Here is a 25092-nt window from a genome sequence, read left to right as displayed (position 1 = left end):
GCCTGTTTAAGCACACGATCTCGCTGCCAACACTAATGCTATTATTTAAACTTCTTACTCCTCTCATGCGTTGCCTCAACCACTTTCCCCCTCGGGTTGCAATCATGTGTTGCAGCACTGTTATTTACACCAATACGGACTTCAGCTTGTCACTGAGCCTTGTAGTCTATGAGACCCATAGGCTTACTGTGGTTCAGACCCGTTCCAGCCACTGTTCTCGTAACTTTCACTGACATGCCTTTAGTTCAGTGGGCTTAGTTCAGCGGCATGCAGGAGATCAGGTTCCAGCCCCGGCCGGTCACATCTGCATGGAGAATGAGGTCAATAGAGTACTACCTGAGGCCACTATCCTCTACCAAACACTGTGTGAAGAATGAGAAGTGTAGAGCCAAGACACTGCTTGTCTGTGTGACCCTCTGATCACACTTCCCACGACCAGGTGTATCTCTGTAGGCATTTTGGATTTGTTCTCCTTCCTGCTCTTTCCTGCTCCAAATTAAAAGTGAAAGTTCTATCATGAGGATCACCAGCCTAAACAAACATTCCATAGAATATTCTACAGAGACAAAGAGAGAGTAAACTCCAGTAAATAGAGCAGCAGGACTATCATTTGGGCGAACAGCAGAGCTCTCTCTGTAATAATAAAATGGCTCCAACATCAGTGAAACGACCTGTCTATCCAGGATCTCTATGTCACCTGATGTAAATCAGACGTGGAAAATCCCACCTTAATAAGTATCTTCTCACTTTAATAACTCCACATTATGCAAAGATCCAACATTTAATCCTACATTCTTTGTGCCATCCGCCACATGCCGTGCCTACTTCAAATTACACACAGGCCAAAAATATATACCTTATGTTATACCCCCTTGGCCCTATGATGAAATTATTTTTCATACAATGGAGACTTTATGTTTGACATTCGGGGCAAAGACAGTTTAAGATACAGATTCAGAAAACGTTAATGTCTTCAGAGAGGCATTTCATCTTTCAGCAGTCATAAAACTAATCCCAACTAAAAATAAATAGCAAAGGATATGTACTAGGCAATAGGCAGGGTAAGTGCAGTTTCATAGTGCAAGTGCTAAGTACAATTAGTCCAACATGTTAAGTTGCAGAATTGCATTCAGAATAAAAGAGAACTTGGCCCTATTATTATTTTTTTACCTTAGGTAGTCTGTACCTGCAGCAGGAGGGAAGGAGCTGGAATTCAGGGTGGAGTGGATGGGAAGAGTCAAGCACTATTTTATTCACCTTATGGAGGGCTTGGCCCAGGCAGAGCGATGACAGTTCTTCCTGTTGCTGCCTCATGATTTTCCCACAAGTCCTGACTATCTTGCCCAACAATTTTTTCTGTGCAACCTTGATATCCCCAAACCAGCAGTTCAAGCAGTAGGACAGAATGCTCTAAATGAATGATTTATAAAAGAGAACCATGATGGATAGATCAACATTAAAAAAGTGCAGTTTCCGTAGGAAATACAGTCCCTGTTGGCCATTCTTAAAAATAGCGTCAGTACACTGATCCCAGGACAGCTTGTTGTCAATGACTAGCCCAAGGTATTTCTACTCACATTTTATCAGTGACAGTGTGTACATGGTAGTGTTCCTTCCAAAGTCAATCACCATTTGACTTGACGTATGTCATTTTAGATGGGAGGACTCACACCAGACAGTAAAATCATTCAGGTCCGTGCTCCGTCTCATCCCCTTCGAGAAGACTGACCAAAGCAGTGTCGTCAGCATATTTGATCAGGTGGCGCCCTGGGAATCGGCTCCGGCAGCTGTCTGTATACAGTATGTGTAGTACTGGTGAAAGAACACTGCCCTGTGGGGTTCGAACTGAAGTAGTGAGCACCTCAGAGAGTGTGTTGCCAACACCTACCTGCTGAGACCTATCCGTTAGGAAGTTGGTGATCCATGTGATAAGTATCAAGTCCAAAGTCTCCTCTCAGTCTGTCCGCGAGAACCAACGGATTGATTGTGTTAAATGCCGAGGAGAAATCTGTGACCATGATACACACATGGGTTTTACTGCCCTCCAAATGCATGTTCACCAGATGTAATAGCTAGAGGATGGCACAACCTGTCCCTCTCTCTGACCGGTAGGCAAATTAGAGGGGGTCTAGAAGGTGTCTGGTGGTGTTGATTATGTAAGATGATTTCCCAGATAGCTATAATAGCTCTTTGAGGAACACCCAGTTAGCATTTAGAGATCATTTTGATAGTTTTGAAGCCTTTTGTCAGGTTACTATGGGCCCTTCTCCTCTGAGGGAAAAGGGTCCCAACCGTCATTGTCCTTGTGGATTCATGCAGGAAGAACAGTATGTCAAAGATCCAAAGACGATGCCTGTAACAACGGTGGTTGTAGAGCTGTGTCAAGGTGTGACAGTGGAGGAGCTATTGAACGTATTGCTATGACTACAGCTACACTTACCTGGCAAAGCAGCAACAGTGGATGTTTTCAAACCGCTCTTCCTAATGTGCTCTGTTGGAAAATACAATAACCCTGGAGGGAACAATATGTTAGTGACATTATGTCAGAAAGGCAACAACAGATAAGGACTTTTTAAGTGTGTGTTTAGTACTGTTTTTACTGTCATGACAACGGTAGGGTTCAACTTCTATTCAAACGTTTTTGTAAGAAATAAATAGTTAAGAATTAACCCACAATCAAACAACCACAAACCAACAACCACAAACCAACAACCACAAAGCAACAACCACAAACAAACAACCACAAACAAACAACCACAAACCAACAACTACAAACAAACAACCACAAACCAACAACCACAAACAAACAACCACTAACCAACAACCACAAAGCAACAACAACAAACCAACAACCACAAAGCAACAACCACAAAGCAACAACCACAAACAAACAACCACAAACAAACAACCACAAACCAACAACCACAAAGCAACAACCACAAACCAACAACCACAAACCAATAACCACAAATAAAGAGTCTTTCCAGATTGGTTAGTTATTCAATCTGTATTGTATATAAATAGAAAACCAGTATCCCAACCAGTGTCCCAACCAAAGTTAACTAACAATGTCCCTGAACAGGTCCTAAAACATCTAGTGTCTTGTGTCAGGCCTATTGCAGTATGTCTGACATCTTTGTTTTTGTCTTTTATCTTTTGTATTTAGTCATTCCCTTCTGATCAGAGAGAATGGATACCGATAGAAATACACACCCATGAAGAAACAAACCCAAATGATTTCTCCTGATCTACACTCTTTGGGGAAAAAAGGCTCTATCTAGAACCTAAAAGGGTTCTTCGGCTGTCCCCATAGTAGTCTTCCTCATGCAGTAGTCTTCCTGGGGTATATTTTTAGACCTTGTCTGTGTCTGACAGTACAATACATCTCAGCAGTGTTCAGAGAGGACAAACACACTGCAGTGACGAGGCAAAACTTTGATATAAACAGCAGAAGTGCCTGTGTGTCAGCCATATGTAGCAGAATAATATGCGGCTTCAGATTGAGTACTATAGCAGCTAACACTTGACCTTAAGTTGCTCTTCTAGCTATGCAACTACACTGTAATAACTACATTAGCAATATTGTATTAACATGTATTAACAGTTACAAAGCATCGGAGCTGTTTCAAAATCAAGTGCCAAGCGTCAAGTCTAGGTCCAAAAGTCTTCTTAACAGCTTCTATCTCCAAGGCATAAGACTCCTGAACAGCTAATCAAAGGGCTACCCAGACCCCTCTTTTACGCTGCTGCTACTCTCTGTTTATTATCTATGCATAGTCACTTTAACTCTACCTACATGTACATATTACCTCAATTACCTCAACTAACCGTTGCCCCCGCACATTGACTCTGTACCGGTACCCACTGTATATAGCCCCACTATTTTTATTTTACTGCTGCTGTTTAACTATTTGTCACTTTTATTTTCTATTTTTTACTTGTCTATTTTTTACTTAACACATATTTTTCTTAAAACTGCATTGTTGGTTAAGGGCATGTAAGTAAGCATTTCACTGTAAGGTCTACACCTGTTGTATTCAGCGCATGTGACAAATACAATTTGATTTGATTTGATTTTGACTTCAGTCATTAGAGTTGGTTACATCCAGTGTCTTGCAAGTTAAACACCTATTAAATCCGGTCACATCCTCTGCTTATGGCGACTTTGTGCCAGACAGACAGACAGACCAACACGGTCAGCATTACTGAGCCCACAGGCAGCTGGGGAAGGTACCATGCAGAGTTGTGCTGGGTTCTAAAAGGAAATAACACTCAGATGTTTATAAAGACGTGGGAAACCCCTATACATTTTCCCACTGAACTGTAAAATAGATCCAACACAGGATGTATAATGCATATGGAAATGGAACAATGAGTGATATCTGTCGCTGTCACCAGGCTTCGGTTTGAGCTTCCTTAGAAAACAACTGCTTGTCAGGTGTAGTACGGGGTGGGTGGGTGGTTAGAGGTATTTGCATATGCATTGGAGTCAGTTCTCTATTGCTACACACAGTATCAAGGCCATTGAACGGTAAATGGCGGCACTACATTATACGACGCCAGTGAACGACAAACTATCTCCAAACAGAGTGTGCTGGTGTAGAGGCTGTAGTGTGTTGAAAGGTTCCCATTATAATGGCCTTGTATTGTCCTCACTGAAGTGGCTTCAGTCTGCAGTGAAGGGATATATGACGATGGATGAGAGCCCCATCTAAGGCCATGCAGGTACTCTACCTCAGACAGAAAGAGCCTGGATCCGTCCCAAATGACACCCTTTTCCCTATATAGTGCACTATTTTTGGCCGGAGCTCATAGGGCTCTGCTCAAATGTAGTGCACTATAAAGGGAACAGGTGCCATTTTGGATGCAGGCTGAGTAAGTCATCGTTCAGCCCCTCAAACAGCACCAATATGGGAGAGACAGCACTGACAGACAGGAGGGGGACACCGTGTTCCTCAAACAGCACCGATATGGGAGAGACAGCACTGACAGACAGGGGGGGGACCCTATGGGGCGATGGGAAATTGGTAGGATTTGACAGAGTACCTTGTTGGACAAAGTACAGAACTAAAAATGTCAAGCTTGTAGTGGGAAAACAAAGTTGGGATTTGGTGAGTGTGTGGAGGATGTGCTAAGAGGTGAATATTTGTACAGGAAGAAAGTCAAATAGGGCGTGTTGTGTTATTTTGGGAGCAGGTATTGCCTTTTTGGACCCAGACATATTCCATTATGTTCCACAGACCTCTATATCTGTGTATCTGCATTGTGGTATTAAAACTTTATCTGATTGATTGGTTACATGACAGCCAGGAAAGACGTATGTCTTACCAAACAGTCTGGTCTAAACAGGACCACAACAACATGACCTGGATGATGGTTCACTTTATTGACCTGTTATCTCAGTTGGAACAAATCTTCATCTTCTTCTTCATCATCTTCTTCAACTTCATCTTCTTCTTCTTCTCTTGGAATTTCAAGAAATGTTGTTTGTTGTCCAGACACTTGACAGGGAAGAAGAGCAGCTCAGTGTCTCGCAGTCCTCAACAAACAAAACCTATAATTTGTTCAAAGCATGGAGGAGAAAGAGTTGAGTCTTTTACACTGGAGAAAAGATGGCATGGAGGAGAAAGAGTTGAGTCTTTTACACTGGAGAAAAGATGGCATGGAGGAGAAAGAGTTGAGTCTTTTACACTGGAGAAAATAAGTCCCTTTCAGTCTAGTGATTGATCTGAGGTGACCTTGTCAGAGTCAAGGATATTAATCAGCACTATAGGGACGTTCATCATTTCCAACTGCTCTTCAAGCACCCTTCTTAGATGAAACTGATATCAGTAGTAGTTGTTTTTTCCAGTTATTGTTTCTGTTATTTCTGTGCAAAATATCTCTTCGTTAAGTCTACACTCAAAAATGGCCTTTGAAAGACTGTTTATGAGAAAGTAGTGCATACATGTAGCAAATCTGGGTATATGCTTACTGAGAACAACAGTGCCCTCCTTTGCTGGTATGACGCAAGGGCAACCTAACTATTCCATGGTCATGAAGATCTACATTGTCTGGCAAACTGAACAGAAAAGGGGAGAGATCCTGTTGGTTGGTCGAGGACAGAACAATAATCCCCCTGTGTGTCAGCTAGCTTTATCTTTTGAAACTTTTTTTCAAAGAACAAACGTTTACGGCAAATACTGCAGACAGCACTTTAGCTTTGCCTTCCATTCCAACATTTTACCAAAGAAAGAAGCACATTGTGAATAACGGAGTGACAACAGAGAGAAAGGTGGCATTGTTTGTTGCCATGACTCGTGTTCAGTTGCTTGTTTGTTCTGTTGTCCTTGTCGTCACCAAGCTGTGGGTGTGTGATTGACTAGTCTGGAGACTCCACAGACCCCACCACAGGCTTCTTGTTAGTTTCACAGCAGAAGAAACAAAGACATCATTCTGTTTAGCGGCTTTAATATGCCCCAATGACGTGGGAGACAACGGTGTTGTGTGTTGAAGTGTTCAGATAGCTAGACCACTGGAGTGTTAACCCATTAAAAAGAATGAGCTTTTTTCCTCTCCTCCTAGTGGAACCACTTGCATTATGCTGTATCTAGGTATGTATCTCACGTGTGTGTGTGTGTGTGTGTGTGTGTGTGTGTGTGTGTGTGTGTGTGTGTGTGTGTGTGTGTGTGTGTGTGTGTGTGTGTGTGTGTGTGTGTGTGTGTGTGTGTGTGTGTGTTCGACTAAAGAAACAACAGCCTGGTCAGGTTTATCACTTTATTTGTTGTGTGTGTGTGTGTGTGTGTGTGTGTGTGTGTGTGTGTGTGTGTGTGTGTGTGTGTGTGTGTGTGTGTGTGTGTGTGTGTGTGTGTGTGTGTGTGTGTGTTCGACTAAAGAAACAACAGCCTGGTCAGGTTTATCACTTTATTTGTTGACCAGTTTAACTACATCAACCCACTCACCTTTTTCCACACTGCTTAATTGCCTCTAGTTTTACTATGGGAAAACATTTTCCACAAATAAAGTATAATCCCCACGCCATGAGTTTGTAGTTATTCTAAACGCTTTGTTTTCAACCAGTACGTTTTTCAAAGCAACAAAAATCCCAATAGGCTTTAGGTAATTGTTCATACTGTAAAAATCTATTAATTAATCCAATGTTGAAATATTTGCATTGTTCATTGTTAAGTTGAAACATTTAATGACTTCTATAGCCAAAATGCATAGCTACAGTTGAAGTCAGAGGTTTACATACACCTTAGCCAAATACATTTAAACTCAGTTTTTCACAATTCCTGACATTTAATCATAGTAAAACTTCCCTGTCTTAGGTCAGTTAGGATCACAACTTTATTTTAGGAATGTGAAATGTCGGAATAATAGTAGAGAGAAGGATTTATTTAAGCTTTTATTTCATCACATTCCCAGATGTTCAGAAGTTTACATACACTCAATTAGTATTTGGTAGCATTGCCTTAAATTGTTTAACTTGGGTCAAACGTTTCGGGTAGCCTTCCACATGCTTCCCACAATAAGTTGGGTGAATTTTGGCCCATTCCTCCTGACAAAGCTGGTGTAACTGAGTCAGGTTTGTAGGCCTCCTTGCTCGCACATGCTTTTTCAGTTCTGCCCACAAATTTTCAATAGGATTGAGGTCAGGGCTTTGTGATGGCCACTCCAATACCTTGACCTTGTTGTCCTTAAACCATTTTGCCACAACTTTGGAAGTATGCTTGGGGTCATTGTCCATTTGGAAGACCCATTTGCGACCAAGCTTTAACTTCCTGACTGATGTCTTGAGATGTTGCTTCAATATATCCACATCATTTTCCTCCCTCATGATGCCATCTATTTTGTGAGGTGCACCAGTCCCTCCTGTAGCAAAGCACCCCCACAACATGATGATGCCACCCCTGTGCTTCACGATTGGGATGGCGTTCTTCGGCTCCCCCTTTTTCCTCCAAACATAATGATGGTCATTCTGGCCAAACGGTTCTATTTTTGTTTCATTAGACCAGAGGACACTTCTCAAAAATGTACAATCTTTGTCCCCATGTGCAGTTGCAAACCGTAGTCTGGCAGTTTTATGGCGGTTTTGGAGAAGTGGCTTCTTCCTTGCTGAGCAGCCTTTCAGGTTATGTCGATATAGGACTCATTTTACTGTGGATATAGATACTTTTGTACCTGTTTCCTCCAGCATCTTCACAAGGTCCTTCGCTGTTGTTCTGTGATTGATTTGCACTTTTTGCACCAAAGTACATTCATCTCTAGGAGACAGAACGCATCTCCTTCCTGATTGGTATGACGGCTGCGTTGTCCCATGGTGTTTATACTTGCGTACTATTGTTTGTACAGATGAATGTGGTACCTTCAGGCGCTTGGAAATTGCTCCCAAGGATGAACCAGACTTGTGGAGGTCTACAATTTTTTTTCTGAGGTCTTGGCTGATTTCTTTTGATTTTCCCATGATGTCAAGCAAAGAGGCACTGAGTTTGAAGGTAGGCCTGAAATACATCCACAGGTAGACTTCCAATTGACTCAAATTATGTCAATTAGCCTATCAGAAGCTTCTAAAGCCATGACATAATTTTCTGGAATTTTCCAAGCTGTTTAAAGGCACAGTCAACTTAGTGTATGGAAACTTCTGACCCACTGGAATTTTGATATAGTGAATGATAAGCGAAATAATCTGTCTGTTAACAATTGTTGGGAAAATTACTTGTGTCATGCACAAAGTAGATGTCCTAACCGACTTGCCAAAACTATAGTTTGTTAACAAGAAATTTGTGGAGTGGTTGAAAAACGAGTTTTAATGACTCCAACCTAAGTGTATGTAAACTTCCGACTTCAACTGTACAGTGAGGGAAAAAAGTATTTGATCCCCTGCTGATTTTGTACATTTGCCCACTGAAATTATCAGTCTATAATTTTAATGGTAGGTTTATTTGAACAGTGAGAGACAGAATAACAACAAAAAAAAACAGCAAAACGCATGTCAAAAATGTTATAAAATGATTTGCATTTTAATGAGGGAAATAAGTATTTGACCCCCTCTCAATGAGAAAGATTTCTGGCTCCCAGGTGTCTTTTATACATGTAACGAGCTGAGATTAGGAGCACACTCTTAAAGGGAGTGCTCCTAATCTCAGCTTGTTACCTGTATAAAAGACACCTGTCCACAGAAGCAATCAATCATTCAGATTCCAAACTCTCCACCATGGCCAAGACCAAAGAGCTCTCCAAGGATATCAGGGACAAGATTGTAGACGTACACAAGGCTGGAATGGGCTACAAGACCATCGCCAAGCAGCTTGGTGAGAAGGTTACAACAGTTGGTGCGATTATTCGCAAATGGAAGAAACACAAAAGAACTGTCAATCTCCCTCGGCCTGGGGCTCCATGCAAGATCTCACCTCGTGGAGTTGCAATGATCATGAGAACGGTGAGGAATCAGCCCAGAACTACACGGGAGGATCTTGTCAATGATCTCAAGGCAGCTGGGACCATGTCACCAAGAAAACAATTGGTAACACACTACGCCGTGAAGGACTGAAGTCCTGCAGCGCCCGCAAGGTCCTCCTGCTCAAGAAAGCACATATACATGTCCGTCTGAAGTTTGCCAATGAACGTCTGAATGATTCAGAGGACAACTGGGTGAAAGTGTTGTGGTCAGATGAGACCAAAATGGAGCTCTTTGGCATCAACTCAAATCGCCGTGTTTGGAGGAGGGGGAATGCTGCCTATGACCCCAAGAACACCATCCCCACCGTCAAACATGGAGGTGGAAACATTATGCTTTGGGGTGTTTTTCTGCTAAGGGGACAGGACAACTTCACCGCATCAAAGGGACGATGGACGGGGCCATGTACCGTCAAATCTTGGGTGAGAACCTCTTTCCCTCTACCAGGGCATTGAAAATGGGTCGTGGATGGGTATTCCAGCATGACAATGACCCAAAACACACGGCCAAGGCAACAAAGGAGTGGCTCAAGAAGAAGCACATTAAGGTCCTGGAGTGGCCTAGCCAGTCTCCAGACCTTAATCCCATAGAAAATCTGTGTAGGGAGCTGAAGGTTCGAGTTGCCAAACGTCAGCCTCGAAACCTTAATGACTTGGAGAAGATCTGCAAAGAGGAGTGGGACAAAATCCCTCCTGAGATGTGTGCAAACCTGGTAGCCAACTACAAGAAACGTCTGACCTCTGTCATTACCAACAAGGGTTTTGCCACCAAGTACTAAGTCATGTTTTGCAGAGGGGTCAAATACTTATTTCCCTCATTAAAATACAAATCATTTTATAACATTTTTGACATGCGTTTTTCTGGATTTCTTTGTTTTTATTCTGTCTCTCACTGTTCAAATAAACCTACCATTAAAATTATAGACTGATAATTTCTTTGTCAGTGGGCAAATGTACAAAATCAGCAGGGGATCAAAAACTTTTTTCCCTCACTGTATATCTCTAGAGTCATTGCTCAAAGTTTCATCATATGCATTGCAGAGTGTCTCCTGAGATAAAATCACGGAATAAATAGTTGGTATCTACTGTTGGATTAAAATGGCTGATTTACGTGATGTATGTGATAATGTATGATTCACACCACAGTCATGGATCAAATAATATCGGTCTATTTTCCATGGACCACATTCACACTCAAGTTGTTGGCACATTCCACTGAACCCCTGGGGTCCACCCTTCTCAAACCTCCCACGTTTCTCCTTTTTGGACCATTCTGACACCACGCCACACAGGCTTGTAGTGCGTTACACACACACACACACACACACACACACACACACACACACACACACACACACACACACACGCATGCATGCATGTACACACATACACAGGCGCACACACACAACAGCATGCACATGTATGCTCACACGTACTTTGAAAGTAAAGGGAAGCTACTCTGAAAGTATAGTTTACCAAGCTACCAATTACTTCACACTGGAAGAAGTTAAGCTACACTAAACCTACCCTTAAGAAAAAAAGTAGTTCACTACATCCAAACTCCTTTGTGATAAATTATCATATTTAAATCTGAAATGTCATAGACTGCAAATTGCAAGAAGAGATCATTCTGGAGTCATACAGATGTAGGATCTGAATTTTAGCCAGTTTGCTACAGCAGGAAAATAATCATGCAGCAACAGGAAATGTGAATTTTCCAGTAAAGGGAATATCAAGTCTGAAAATTTCAAAGTGGAAATTACAATCTTCAGAAGCCTATTTAAATCACAAATACACTTCAACAAGGTGGTCAAATTAAGATCCTATACGTTAACAGAATGTGTAATTTTGCCTATTAAACACAAAAACAAAGTGAGAATTAGGCAGGTCTGATGAGAAAAAAGAAAGGAAACACACACACACACACGCACACACGCACACACACACGCACACACGCACACACGCACACACACACGCACACACGCACACACACACACACACACACACACGCACACACACACACACACACAGTTGAACTGCTTCCACACTCTGCATTAGACCAGTGCTGGAATCCACCCCCCCACATCATACTGTATGCAGCTGTTACAAATGGACGTTTTAGACATGTAACACAATACCTAATAATGACCAATTTCAGTTCATCTCGTTTATAGTCAAAGTTGATACTCCTATGTCTCTGAAAGCACTGTATGGGCACATCTCTGACAAACATACAGACACTACAGTATTATACTACATGTGGGCTTGGTTGCCAGTTGGCAGTGAATATTTTGTAATAATGTGTTCAAAAAAATTCTGGGATTCTGAAGCCTTCATGATCTGTCACGTTTTAATTAAAATTGATACAGAAGAACTGCTGCAATCCATCTCCTGCACCCCATTTGATCTTCCAACCCCACAGGTGTCTGTTTGTGGGTGTGTTTGTCAAATGTTGGGTTTAAAGCAAATGGAAAATACCAGGTACACTTTAAATAGCATTACTGAAGCAAGAATATCTGATATACAGATTCAACCTACTTGTTTCATATCTCCTACAGTAATGTTCCACAGGGTGGCTCCTACTAGGCCAGTCTACACAGGATCAACAGAGTGAAAATAAAAGGCCCATCCATTTTATGTGACGCTCCATTGCCATCTAGTGGCCATCAATGGTACAGTTCGGCAATAAGAAAAACGTGTTTCTCTTACTTCATTAAAGGTGGTTTGCTTCAAGTTTCACGCTTTAATGTCACGTGCACAAGTACAGTGAAACGCCTTTCTTGCAAGTTTTAAACCCAGCAATACAGTAATCAATAAAGCTTAAATAAAAACAATTTAACATAACAATGTAGCAAAATAACTCACAACAAATAAAAATAAGAACACAAAGTAAGTAAGCTATATACAGGGTCAGTTCCAGTACCATACAATGTGCAGGGAGACTGGAGTGATAGAGGTAGATATGGATAGGGTTAAGGAGACTAGGCATCAGGATATATAATAACCAACATCAGGATATATAATAACCAGAATCAGGATATATAATGACCAGAATCAGGATATATAATAACCAGCATCAGGATACATAATAACCAGAATCAGGATATATAATAACCAGAATCAGGATATATAATAACCAGAATCAGGATATATAATAACCAGCATCAGGATATATAATAACCAGAATCAGGATATATAATAAACAGAATCAAGATATATAATAAACAGAATCAAGATATATAATAACCAGCATCAGGATATATAATAACCAGAATCAGGATATATAATAACCAGCATCAGGATATATAATAAACAGCATCAGGATATATAATAACCAGCATCAGGATATATAATAAACAGCATCAGGATATATAATAACCAGAATCAGGATATATAATAACCAGCATCAAGATATATAATAACCAGCATCAAGATATATAATAACCAGCATCAGGATATATAATAACCAGCATCAGGATATATAATAAACAGCATCAGGATATATAATAACCAGCATCAGGATATATAATAACCAGCATCAGGATATATAATAAACAGCATCAGGATATATAATAACCAGCATCAGGATATATAATAAACAGCATCAGGATATATAATAACCAGCATCAAGATATATAATAACCAGCATCAAGATATATAATAACCAGCATCAGGATATATAATAACCAGCATCAGGATATATAATAAACAGCATCAGGATATATAATAACCAGCATCAGGATATATAATAACCAGCATCAGGATATATAATAAACAGCATCAGGATATATAATAACCAGCATCAAGATATATAATAACCAGCATCAAGATATATAATAACCAGCATCAGGATATATAATAACCAGCATCAGGATATATAATAAACAGCATCAGGATATATAATAACCAGCATCAGGATATATAATAACCAGCATCAGGATATATAATAACCAGAATCAGGATATATAATAACCAGCATCAGGATATATAATAACCAGCATCAGGATATATAATAAACAGCATCAGGATATATAATAACCAGCATCAGGATATATAATAAACAGCATCAGGATATATAATAAACAGCATCAGGATATATAATAACCAGCATCAGGATATATAATAAACAGCATTAGGATATATAATAACCAGCATCAAGATATATAATAACCAGCATCAGGATATATAATAACCAGCATCAGGATATATAATAACCAGAATCAGGATATATAATAACCAGCATCAAGATATATAATAAACTGCACCAGGATATATAATAACCAGCATCAGGATATATAATAAACTGCACCAGGATATATAATAACCAGCATCAGGATATATAATAACCAGCATCAGGATATATAATAACCAGCATCAAAATATATAATAAACTGCATCAGGATATATAATAACCAGCATCAGGATATATAATAACCAGAATCAGGATATATAATAAACAGCATCAGGATATATAATAAACTGCATCAGGATATATAATAACCAGAATCAGGATATATAATAACCAGCATCAGGATATATAATAAACTGCATCAGGATATATAATAACCAGAATCAGGATATATAATAAACAGCATCAGGATATATAATAACCAGCATCAGGATATATAATAACCAGCATCAGGATATATAATAACCAGAATCAAGATATATAATAACCAGAATCAGGATACAAAATAAACAGCATCAGGATATATAATAACCAGCATCAGGATATATAATAAACAGCATCAGGATATATATATAGTAGCAGCGGCATATATGATGGTTGTATGTGAGTGGGTTTGTACTACTGTGCGAGTGTGAGTGGACCATTTTAATTTTTTAGCGATTTAGACAGAGGAACTTGAAGCTCTCGACCCGCTCCACTGCAGACCCGTTGATGTGGATGGGGCATGCTCGCCCCGCCATTCCTGTAGTCCACGATCAGCTCCTTGGTCTGACATTGAAGAAGAGGTTGCTGTTCTGGCACCACACAGCCAGGTCACTGACCTCCTCCGTATAGGCTGTCTCATCGTTGCCGGTGATCAGGCCTACCACCGTCATCAGCAAAGTTGATAATAGTTTTGGAGTCATGCTTGGTCTCCAGGAGGGGGCTAAGCACACACCCCTGTGAGGCCCCATGTTCAGGGTCAGCGTGGTGGAGGTGAGGTTGCCTACCCTCACCACCTAGGGTCGGCTCATCAGAAAGTCCAGGATCCAGTTGCAGAGGGAGGTGTTTTAGTCCCAGCTTGGTGAACAGCATTCTCGCATAGATATTACTCTTATCTAGGTGGGTGAGGGCAGTGTACAGTCGTGGCCAAAAGTTTTGAGAATGACACAAATATTAATTTTCACAAAGTCTGCTGCCTCAGTTTGTATGATGGCAATTTGCATATACTCCAGAATGTTATAAAGAGTGATCAGATGAATTGCAATTAATTGCAAAATCCCTCTTTGCCATGCAAATGAACTGACTCCCCAAAAAAACATTTCCATTGCCACAAAAGGACCAGCTGACATCATGTCAGTGATTCTCTCGTTAACACAGGTGTGAGTGTTGATGAGGACAAGGCTGGAGATCACTCTGTCATGCTGATTGAGTTCGAATAACAGACTGGATGCTTCAAAAGGAGGGTGGTGCTTGGAATCATTGTTCTTCCTCTGTCAACCATGGTTACCTGCAAGGAAACACGTGCCGTCATCATTGCTTTGCACAAAAAGGGCTTCACAGGCAAGGATATTGCTGCCTGGTAAGATTGCACCTAAATCAACCATTTATCGGATCATCAAGAACTTCAAGGAGAGCGGTTCAATTGTTGTGAAGAAGGCTTCAGGGTGCCCAAGAAAGTCCAGCAAGCGCCAGGACCGTCTCCTAAAGTTGATTCAGCTGCGGGATTGGGGCACCACCAGTACAGAGCTTGCTCAGGAATGGCAGCAGGCAGGTGTGAGTGCATCTGTGACGTAGAAGTCCGTCACTGGCCAAGGGCAGCATTTGGTATTTTAACGCACGCACACATTCATCACTCCTCCCTGCTCCATTATCAGATAAGTTATCAATGTGGGTCGACACACAAGTTAACTTCTCTATCTTAGTACATACATTTCACACTTACGTCGGTAACCGGTTAGGGTATAAAGAAATAAACAGACAAGTGTTCATATTTAATATAAGCAATATTTATTAAACTTAGATGTTATGGATGAGCGCGTTGTTTGTTCTGTTCCTCTCTCTCTCCATCTCTGTAGCTTCCGGGTATGCTGGATAAGGACCCGAGCTAAGGGAATTGGGCTTACTTTGTAGTGCCTGTCCGGATTGGCTCATTAATGTAAATGGGCATATTGGAAGACACTGTCAGTAGTGATGAAATTATGTAAATGTTATATTGTGATGTTGTTTCATAAACGTGTTGCAATGTATATATTTTGGTATGTTTAGATAAATGGAAACTGTAGGTTGAATAGGTAATTGCTTAATTAATTAATTAATTGTTCTGAGGGGAGGGGCTACCCCTACAAAAGGAGCCTCTCTTTCAGTTCATGGAGAGGCATTTTGGATTGAGCTGGGGGTGGGGCAGCATTGTTTTTAAGCTGTCCCATAAGGTTTGATGGCAGTACTGTTGTTTTTGTTCCGGAATCACAATGTAAATAAACACCTTTGCACAGAAGAACTTTTGCGGCTCCGCCATCTTTTTCTTTTTATGGAGGTTAGGTTTTCCAGTTTAGCCTTCTGGCCTACAATACGTGACAGCATCTGCACGCACAGTGAGGCGAAGACTTTTGGAGGATGGCCTGGTGTCAAGAAGGGCAGCAAAGAAGCCACTTCTCTCCAGGAAAAACATCAGGGACAGACTGATATTCTGCAAAAGGTACAGGGATTGGACTGCTGAGGACTGGGGTAAAGTCATTTTCTCTGATGAAACCCCTTTCCGATTGTTTGGGGCATCCGGAAAAAAGCTTGTCCAGAGAAGACAAGGTGAGCGCTACCATCAGTCCTGTGTCATGCCAACAGTAAAGCATCCTGAGACATTCATGTGTGGGGTTGCTTCTCAGCCAAGGGAGTGGGCTCACTCACAATTTTGCCTAAGAACACAGCCATGAATAAAGAATGGTACCAACACATCCTCCGAGAGCAACTTCTCCCAACCATCCAGGAACAGTTTGGTGACGAACAATGCCTTTTCCAGCATGATGCCATTAGGCAAAAGTGATAACTAAGTGGCTCGGGTAACAAAACATTGATATTTTGGGTCCATGGCCAGGAAACTCCCCAGCCCTTAATCCCATTGAGAACTTGTGGTCAATCCTCAAGAGGCGGGTGGACAAACAAAAATCCAGAAATTCTGACAAACTCCAAGCATTGATTATGCAAGAATGGGCTGCCATCAGTCAGGATGTGGCCCAGAAGTTAATTGACAGCATGCCAGGGCGGATTGCAGAGGTCTTGAAAAAGAAGGGTCAACACTGCAAATATTGACTCTTTGCATTAACTTCATGTAATTGTCAATAAAAGCCCTTGACACTTATAAAATGCTTGTAATTATACTTCAGTATTCCATAGTAACATCTGACAAAAATATCTAGACACTGAAGCAGCAAACTTTGTAGAAATGAATATTTGTGTCATTCTCCAAACTTTTGGCCACGACTGTAGAGTGGAATTGAGACTGCGTCGTCTAAAATGAGTGAAAAACAGATCAGAATTAGGCTGCCTGTGTAAACACAGCCATAGACAGACACAACAGCTGCTAAATCCAAGCCTGTGTGTGTGTTTGTCAGAGTGAAATAAACATGCGTTTTAATTAACTTCACCCACCGTGTAAGATAAACATGGAAGTTTCCATAGAAAGATTTTCAAAGGATGTTATCCACTTAATATTTGGCATCTCTCCTCCAGTTTTCTGCTCCTAGATGAATGCTTGTTTACATGTACCGAGCACAGCAGCTGAACTCCTGAAGGCCCCATTCTATTGTGTTTATCAACACACAGCCCAGTGATTTGTGGGCAATGACAGATATTTCTTCCATTTTTTATGATAACAAGCCAGCTTTAGATAAGGTCATGGGGATTTCTTATCTTTTGTTAAGCTGCCAAAGCAAATGTGACAACAAGCACAACAGCTTCAACTGTTGGACAGAATGGTGAAAGAGAATAATCTTTAAAGCACGCAATAAGTATTTTGTATTTTAAATCATCACTGTATGTCTAATAAATCAATGTGTGTGTTTATTGATTTTAATAATTTCTTTCCCTGCGCCTCTTTTGGCCATTGACATTCTCAGTCTGATTGTGTAGGCCTTAGGAAACTAATTTTAAGATATTGGCCGTGTTCGAGAGGGTCAAACCTGTAATGTATCATGGGTAAATTGTGACTGACTGACTGACTGATCTACAAATAATAATGAGTAGTTATTTATGACGCAAGGTTCTTTGTAGATCAGTCAGTCTGCAGTCGCCTGCACTGTTGGCTGCAATGTCGAACAACTCATTTACATATGCAGCCCTGATTGGCTGATAGGATGGTCTAGAGCCAACCCCCTTACCCAGATGAACAGTCATTGGTGTATTTATTATAATCAGATCCGATTGGGACGTCATGATCTGGGCCAAAAACTCCATCCCTGTAAGGGTCGACACTGGTGGAGACGAGAAGCAGGTACAGGGAGTGAACATTTAATGTCAACGGACATGGAACAGGACAACACAGCGTCTGGATATGAACACATAACGACATTAATGCAGACACAGGGAACAAACGGGGAAGCAGACAGTTATAGACGGGGCAATCAATAAAGGGAAGGAGTCCAGGTGAGTCCAATGAGCGCTACTGCGCGTAATGAAGGTGACAGGTGTGAGTAATGAAGGGCAGGCCGGCGCCCTCGAGCGCCAGAGAGGGAGAGCGGGAGCAGGCGTGACAATCCCATCTGAACAGTCTGAAATTCCCGGCATTTCATTCAAACAGCTCTTACACAAAAGGGTATAATCGTCATATTCACAATTTCACAGTGTTATTTCAACCTCATAGTGTGGAAACCCTTTAACTAAGGACAGCGGAATATAGGTTACATGGTTCACAATGGCTACAACATCACCTGACTTTACACGCAGTATAGAATAACTATGTGGACTTATGTGATTCGTTTTGAAATCAGGACATTGCACAATGCACATAGACATTTATTCATTTCATGTATATTTTATTTATACAGGTAGCCTGGATCCTATTGAGATAAAAGTTATATTGTAGCGACCTTAACACAACACCTAGTGACTTCATTAAACAGTTTGGACCCCCGGGCGTAATGGTTAAGGCGTTGGCTTGCCAGTCACTGGTTGGGGATTCCCCCAGAATTTGCAACAATTGATTTAAGGCCTGAGTGGGTGTGGTATATTGGCTAAGAGCTGTTCGACCCGAGCCGGAACTCCTGGATATAGCCTTGGTGTGTTGGCCATATTATAAACTGGGTGGTTTGAGCCCTGAATGCTGATTGGCTGATAGCTGTGGTATGACAAAACAGTTATTTTTACTGCGCCAACGTCATTGGTAAACAGTTTATAATAGCAATAAGGCACCTCGGGGGGTTGTGATATATGGACAATGTAGCAAGGTTAAGGGCTGTGTCCAGGAACTCCGAGTTGCCTTTGAGATGCCTTATTGCTATTATAAACTGGTTACCAACATTTACGTCATCAATGTACGCCAATTATGCATTTTCACCTACAAATACTCATACCTCCAAGACAGTTTACTTAAACCTTTCAATGGATTCTTCCAGGTTAATTATGAAATCCATCTATCTAACACCAGACACTGTGATAACCTTCACCCTTCCCCACTGCCGCACCTCACATAGTCCATTCTCTATCAGATACAGAGGTACCATACTCTGGAATTCTTATCTTCACATTGCCAAAACATCATCATACCTAAATAACTTCAAGTGAAGACTGGGTGTCAGCTTGATGAACCAAACTACTCAGTAATCTCCTCCATATAGCCCAACTCTCACACACTCACATCCAAACACACATTTAACAAAACATATGCTGTTTATTTTTATTGTGATTGTTGATCGGTTCACCAGTACATTTATGATTAGTGTGTTTTGTTATGTTTTAACAAACCTTTTTTATTTTTGAACTTATGTCTCGTATATTGTTTTCTGTGTGGTGTGGTTTTCATATAAGCCCTTGGGTTTCCAACCACACCTGCACATTTATTCGTTTTTATCTGTATTGTTGTTTATCACTTCTTTTCTTTGGTACAGATAAATTAAACCTTAAACCTTAATAGAACAGTAAACAAGTATATTTGTGTCATACCCGTGGTATATTGTCTGATATACACACAGCTGAAATGCTTTTTTCAGCCAATCAGCATCCATGACCCAAACGACCCTGTGTATAATTAAGCAACAAGGTACGAGGGGATGTGGTATATGGCCAATATACCACGACTAAGTGCTGTTCTTATGCACGACGCATCGTGGAGTGCCTGGATACAGCTCTTAGCCGTGGTATATTGGCCATATACCACAAACCCCGGAGGTGCCTTATTGCTATTATAAACTGGTTGCCAACGTAATTATAGAGCAGTAAAAATATGTTTTGTCATACCCCTGATATACCACGGCTGTCAGCCAATCAGCATTCAAGGCTCAGACCACCCTGTTTATAATGTGCTACATCTTGAAAAGCAGTTTAAGTACAGTAAGCTACTGTCCTACAGCTGCAATCTCTCTCCACCAGACTTATGTGTGCAATAGTCTGTGAACGAGTTTACTATATCAGACAATATACCACGGGTATGACACAAATATACTTGTTTACTGTTCTATTAAGGTTTAATTTATCTGAAGTGATAAACAACAATACAGATAAAAACTAATAAATGTGCAGGTGTGGTTGGAAGCCCAAGGGTTTATATGAAAACCACACCACACAACAGGCTGAGCCACACAGCTGTGACAGCTCTACAGACTACATCCTCCCCCCAATAAAAAAATGAATTGACACCACACACTCATACACATAAACAAATGTACTTTCAAACAGTTTACCAGAATATAGCCCGCACCATGCACGTTTATTTCAAAACTACGCACACATTAGTTTCATTTTTTAATTAGGGTCGCGTTTAGGCTACAGTTGGTTTTGTTCCTTTGACTCACTCTGCAGGGAAACATGAAGACAGACAGACAGACAGACAGACAGCCGACCAACTGGAACAGCTGTTGATATCAGCCTCTGTCTGGAGCAGTGCCTCCAACGCAGTTGAATTGACCAATTGAATGCCAGAAGACTGTTTCAACGGGAGGGAACTTCGATACGTAGACTCTTTTATTTGCTAAACCGTTTATTACACTTGGCAGGTAGACAACGAAAAACAACTGCTACCTCTGAAGGACATTGTTGACTTTTTAGACACACTAGAGTTAAAGTCTCACCACGATTAGGCCGATTGGATTGAAATCAGCCACTAAAGAGGCAACATGTCTGGGATCAAGAGTTCAGTGAATTTTCTGGGGGTCGCAGTGAGGTCGCAGATCGTCTCCAAAGCCGCCCTGTCACACAAGCCTGCGAAGCACCACATATCCGCGGGCGTAAGTACATGCAGCAGGTTGCTGAGCACCTTCCCTATCCTAGAATGCTTCCCGCAGTGCGCGTAAAAGCTCGTCCTTCACAAATCCATTTGATTAATGTCTATTTGAAGCATGATTTTGCATTATAAGACTATATCAAAGTCATATGGGGTTAATGTAAAGATGATGATATTAATAACTGACTATTACAGCTTTAGGACGTCTCACGCGGTTAGGCTATAGGGTCCATGGCTAGAAAAGATACAGCTTTTGTCAAATTAAGGTCAAACGTTTATTTTTCTTGCATTGTAGCTAACCCTACCCCTAACCCTTTTCCTAACCTTAACCTAATTCTCCTAACCTGCTACGAAAAGGGAAATTTGACAAAAGCTGTATCCCATCTAGTGAACACCAGGCTGGTCTATAGGGGAAGTGCGCATAACGCCATTATCACTGTAAATTCCTTCACGTAGGCTAGTCTGTTGCATGCATGGATAATTCAAGTCCTTTATTTTAAAGTGTGTTTGACATTTGTTTTATGTGTTTGGCATCGATAACTAAGCTACGCACATTTCCTGCCTTGTGGTCTAGTTCATGTGCGTGGAGCCTACTTGAAATTGTGCCATTAATGTGACCTTGTAGGACTTTGCCAAATATAGTCAAACTGTGCCCAGTGTGATTTAAATCTACAGCTGGGACGTTGGGAACGATACTGACAGAAATGTCTCACCACTGTTTAAAGTCCACATCTAGGGTGAATTTAGAACAAGTATGGAGACTTTTTGCATTTAGGTCTTCTGTAACCTCTTCAGACATCTATCCAACATATTAGCCCAACACATGATGCATTTTCTGAAACCCTCAAGATCACATACAAAAACATGTGGATATTCACAGGAGGCATGACACACCCATGTGTGTACATTGAATCAAAACCATAGTTGCAGCTTGCATTTTGTAGACTGGGACAGCAGGTTAGATCAACTGCACACCCTTATAGTACTAACTGTACCCCAATGACAATTCAATTCCATTTGATGTGATTAGGAAACGTCTGAGGATTTCAGAAATGGATCCTGTGTTGGGTTAATATGTTGGCTAGATGTCTGAAGAGGTTACAGAAGACAGAACAATCTAAAATCTCTGAATTCACTCAAATAAGATTACTAATATGAGTACTAATAAGAGTACTGATAACAGTACTAATAAAAGTACTGATAATTGTAATAATAACAGTACTAATAAGAGTACGAATAACAGTATTAATAACAGTATTAATAAGAGTACTAATAAGAGTACTAATAATAGTACTAATAAGAGAACTAATAACAGTATTAATAACAGTACTAATAAAAGTACTGATAATAGTACTAATAAGAGTACGAATAACAGTATTAATAACAGTATTAATAAGAGTACTAATAAGAGTACTAATAATAGTACTAATAAGAGAACTAATAACAGTATTAATAACAGTACTAATAAAAGTACTGATAATAGTACTAATAAGAGAACTAATAACAGTATTAATAACAGTACTAATAAAAGTACTGATAATAGTACTAATAAGAGTACGAATAACAGTATTAATAACAGTATTAATAAGAGTACTAATAAGAGTACTAATAATAGTACTAATAAGAGAACTAATAACAGTATTAATAACAGTACTAATAAAAGTACTGATAATAGTACTAATAAGAGAACTAATAACAGTATTAATAACAGTACTAATAAGAGTACTAATAATAGTACTAATAAGAGAACTAATAACAGTATTAATAACAGTACTAATAAAAGTACTAAAACAGTACTAATAACAGTATTAATAACTGTAGTAATAACAGTACTACAATGAAAAATTAACAGGATAGAGTACTAGAAGAACCAGGGCACCAGTACAGGGGTCCCAAATGTAAACTGGATCTCTTTCCTCCATTGGAAAAGCCTATAAGACTGTCCCACTTTAGCTACTCCATGCTGTCCTACTTTAGCTAGCTATGGTTGGTAAAGTGGGACAACAACAAAAAGGACTGAATTACAATTGAAACATAATATTGAAACATCCCATACGGAAAAGTAATACATGGCAATATATATATATACAGTACCAGTCAAAAGTATGAAATAACACATATGGAATCATGTAGTAATCTCAAATATATGTTGATATATCTCAAATATATGTTGATATATCTCAAATATATGTTGATATATCTCAAATATATGTTGATTTGTTTAACACTTTTTTGGTTACAACATGATTCCATATGTATTATTTAATAGTTTTGATGTCTTCACTATTATTCTACAATGTAGAAAATAGTAAAAATAAAGAACAACCCTAGAATGAGTAGGTGTGTCCAAACTTTTGACTTGTACTATGTATATTATGGGAGCATTATTTCAGTCATGGTAATAAAACAGAACAAATGACACAAAACAAAAAAAACATGACCATTAATGCCCTATTTGCAATGATTGATTTGTAAATTAATTTAAGGCATAAGTTCACTTTTTTACCCCTTATTGTCAGTCAGATGGTTCCTTACCCTGTCCATGGGCCAGGAACATTTGGCCATGAACATTTAACTTTGACTAATTGCCCCCATCAACCCCATAGCTGTTATGTTAGCCATCTGACTATAAGGTGTAAAAAAGTCAACTATACCTTTAACATCCTTCAATTTATTCATAAAAAAACAACAACTCTGTTATGGTGTATACATTTTTTTAAATGGGATACTGTGAGATTTCGAGATGTAGATCATTTGTCTACTTACCCAGAGTCAGATGAATTGATGAATACATTTTTATGTCTCTATTGAAACTTAATATTGAAAGATAATATTTTCAAGATCAAATAATTGTAGGCCTAAAAATGATGTAAATGGTGTTGTTTTCATCCAGGAGCAAGCCATTGCATTGACAGTCTTTTTCATCACCATCCTGGGTCCGTCTGGTTATGTCCTGGCCCACCTGGAGGACTACAAGCACCACTCCTAAGTGGACCTGTTCGGACTGACCCCCGATCCACTTCACCGATGAATTACTCCAGATGGCTTCTCCTGAAGTCTCCTAAACCCTTTATATGAGGGATGATTATATTAATGAATGTACCAATAAATGAATGTCCCAATACTACGACTGTCTCATCTTCTGATCTAAACCATCACACACATGCACATGTAAAGCACATACAAAAGTATGTTGACACCCCTTCAAATTAGTGGATTTGACTATTTCAGCCACACCCGTTGCTGACAAGTGTATAAAATTGAGCACACAGCCATGCAATCTCCATAGACAAACATTGGCAGTAGAATGGCCTTACTGAAGAGCTCAGTGACTTTCAACGTGGCACTGTCATAAGATGCCACCTTTCCAACAAGTCAGTTCATCAAATTTCTGCCCTGCTAGAGCTGCCCTGGTCAATTGTAAGGGCTGTTATTGTGAAGTGGAAACGTCTAGGAGCGACAACGGCTCAGCCACGAAGTGGTAGGCCACACAAGCTCACAGAATGGCACCGCCGAGTGCTGAAGTGCATAGCGTGTAACGCAATCGGCTGTCCTCGGTTGCAACACTCACTACCGAGTTCCAGACTGCCTCTGGAAGCAGCTTCAGCACAAGAACTGCTATTCAGGAGCTTCATGAAATGGGTTTCCATGGACGAGCAGACGCACACAAGCCTATGATCACCATGTGCAATGCCAAGCGTCGGCTGGAGTGGTGTAAAGCTCGCCGTCATTGGACTCTGGAGCAGTGGAAATGCGTTCTCTGGAGTGATGAATCACGCTTCACCATCTGGCAGTCCGACGGACGAATATGGGTTTGTCGGATGCCAGGAGAATGCTACCTGCCCCAAATGCATAGTGCCAACTGTAAAGTTTGGTGGAGGAGGAATAATGGTCTGGGGTTGTTTTACATGGTTCGGGTGAGGCCCCTTAGTTCCAGTGAAGGGAAATCTTAACGCCACAGCATAAAATTACATTCTAGACAATTTTGTGCCTCCAACTTTGTGGCAACAGTTTGGGGAAGGCCCTTTCCTGTTTCAGCATGACAATGCCCCGTGAA

General features: G+C 40.4%; 1 protein-coding gene across 1 annotated transcript; it reads left to right on the top strand.

The window, feature by feature from the left end:
• Positions 1-20706: 20706 nt before the first annotated feature.
• cox8b (cytochrome c oxidase subunit 8B) lies at positions 20707-24162 on the top strand. The gene is made up of 2 exons (XM_029759283.1): positions 20707-21039; positions 23929-24162. The coding sequence occupies exons 1-2, from the start codon at positions 20929-20931 to the stop codon at positions 24022-24024; spliced, it is 207 nt and encodes a 68-aa protein (XP_029615143.1). The 5' UTR covers positions 20707-20928; the 3' UTR covers positions 24025-24162.
• The last annotated feature ends 930 nt before the right edge of the window (positions 24163-25092 follow it).

Source organism: Salmo trutta, chromosome 7, assembly GCF_901001165.1.
Source record: "Salmo trutta chromosome 7, fSalTru1.1, whole genome shotgun sequence".
Lineage (NCBI taxonomy): Eukaryota > Metazoa > Chordata > Actinopteri > Salmoniformes > Salmonidae > Salmo > Salmo trutta.
Note: the sequence above shows the minus strand (reverse complement) of the source record. Positions and strands in the feature narration are given on the sequence as shown.

Coding starts and splice junctions, on each gene's coding strand:
- cox8b (XM_029759283.1), top strand. CDS start 20,929: ATGTCTGGGATCAAGAGTTCAGTGAATTTTCTGGGGGTCGCAGTGAGG. Junction 21,040..23,928: donor AGCACCACATATCCGCGGGC/GTAAGTACATGC, acceptor GTTTTCATCCAG/GAGCAAGCCATTGCATTGAC.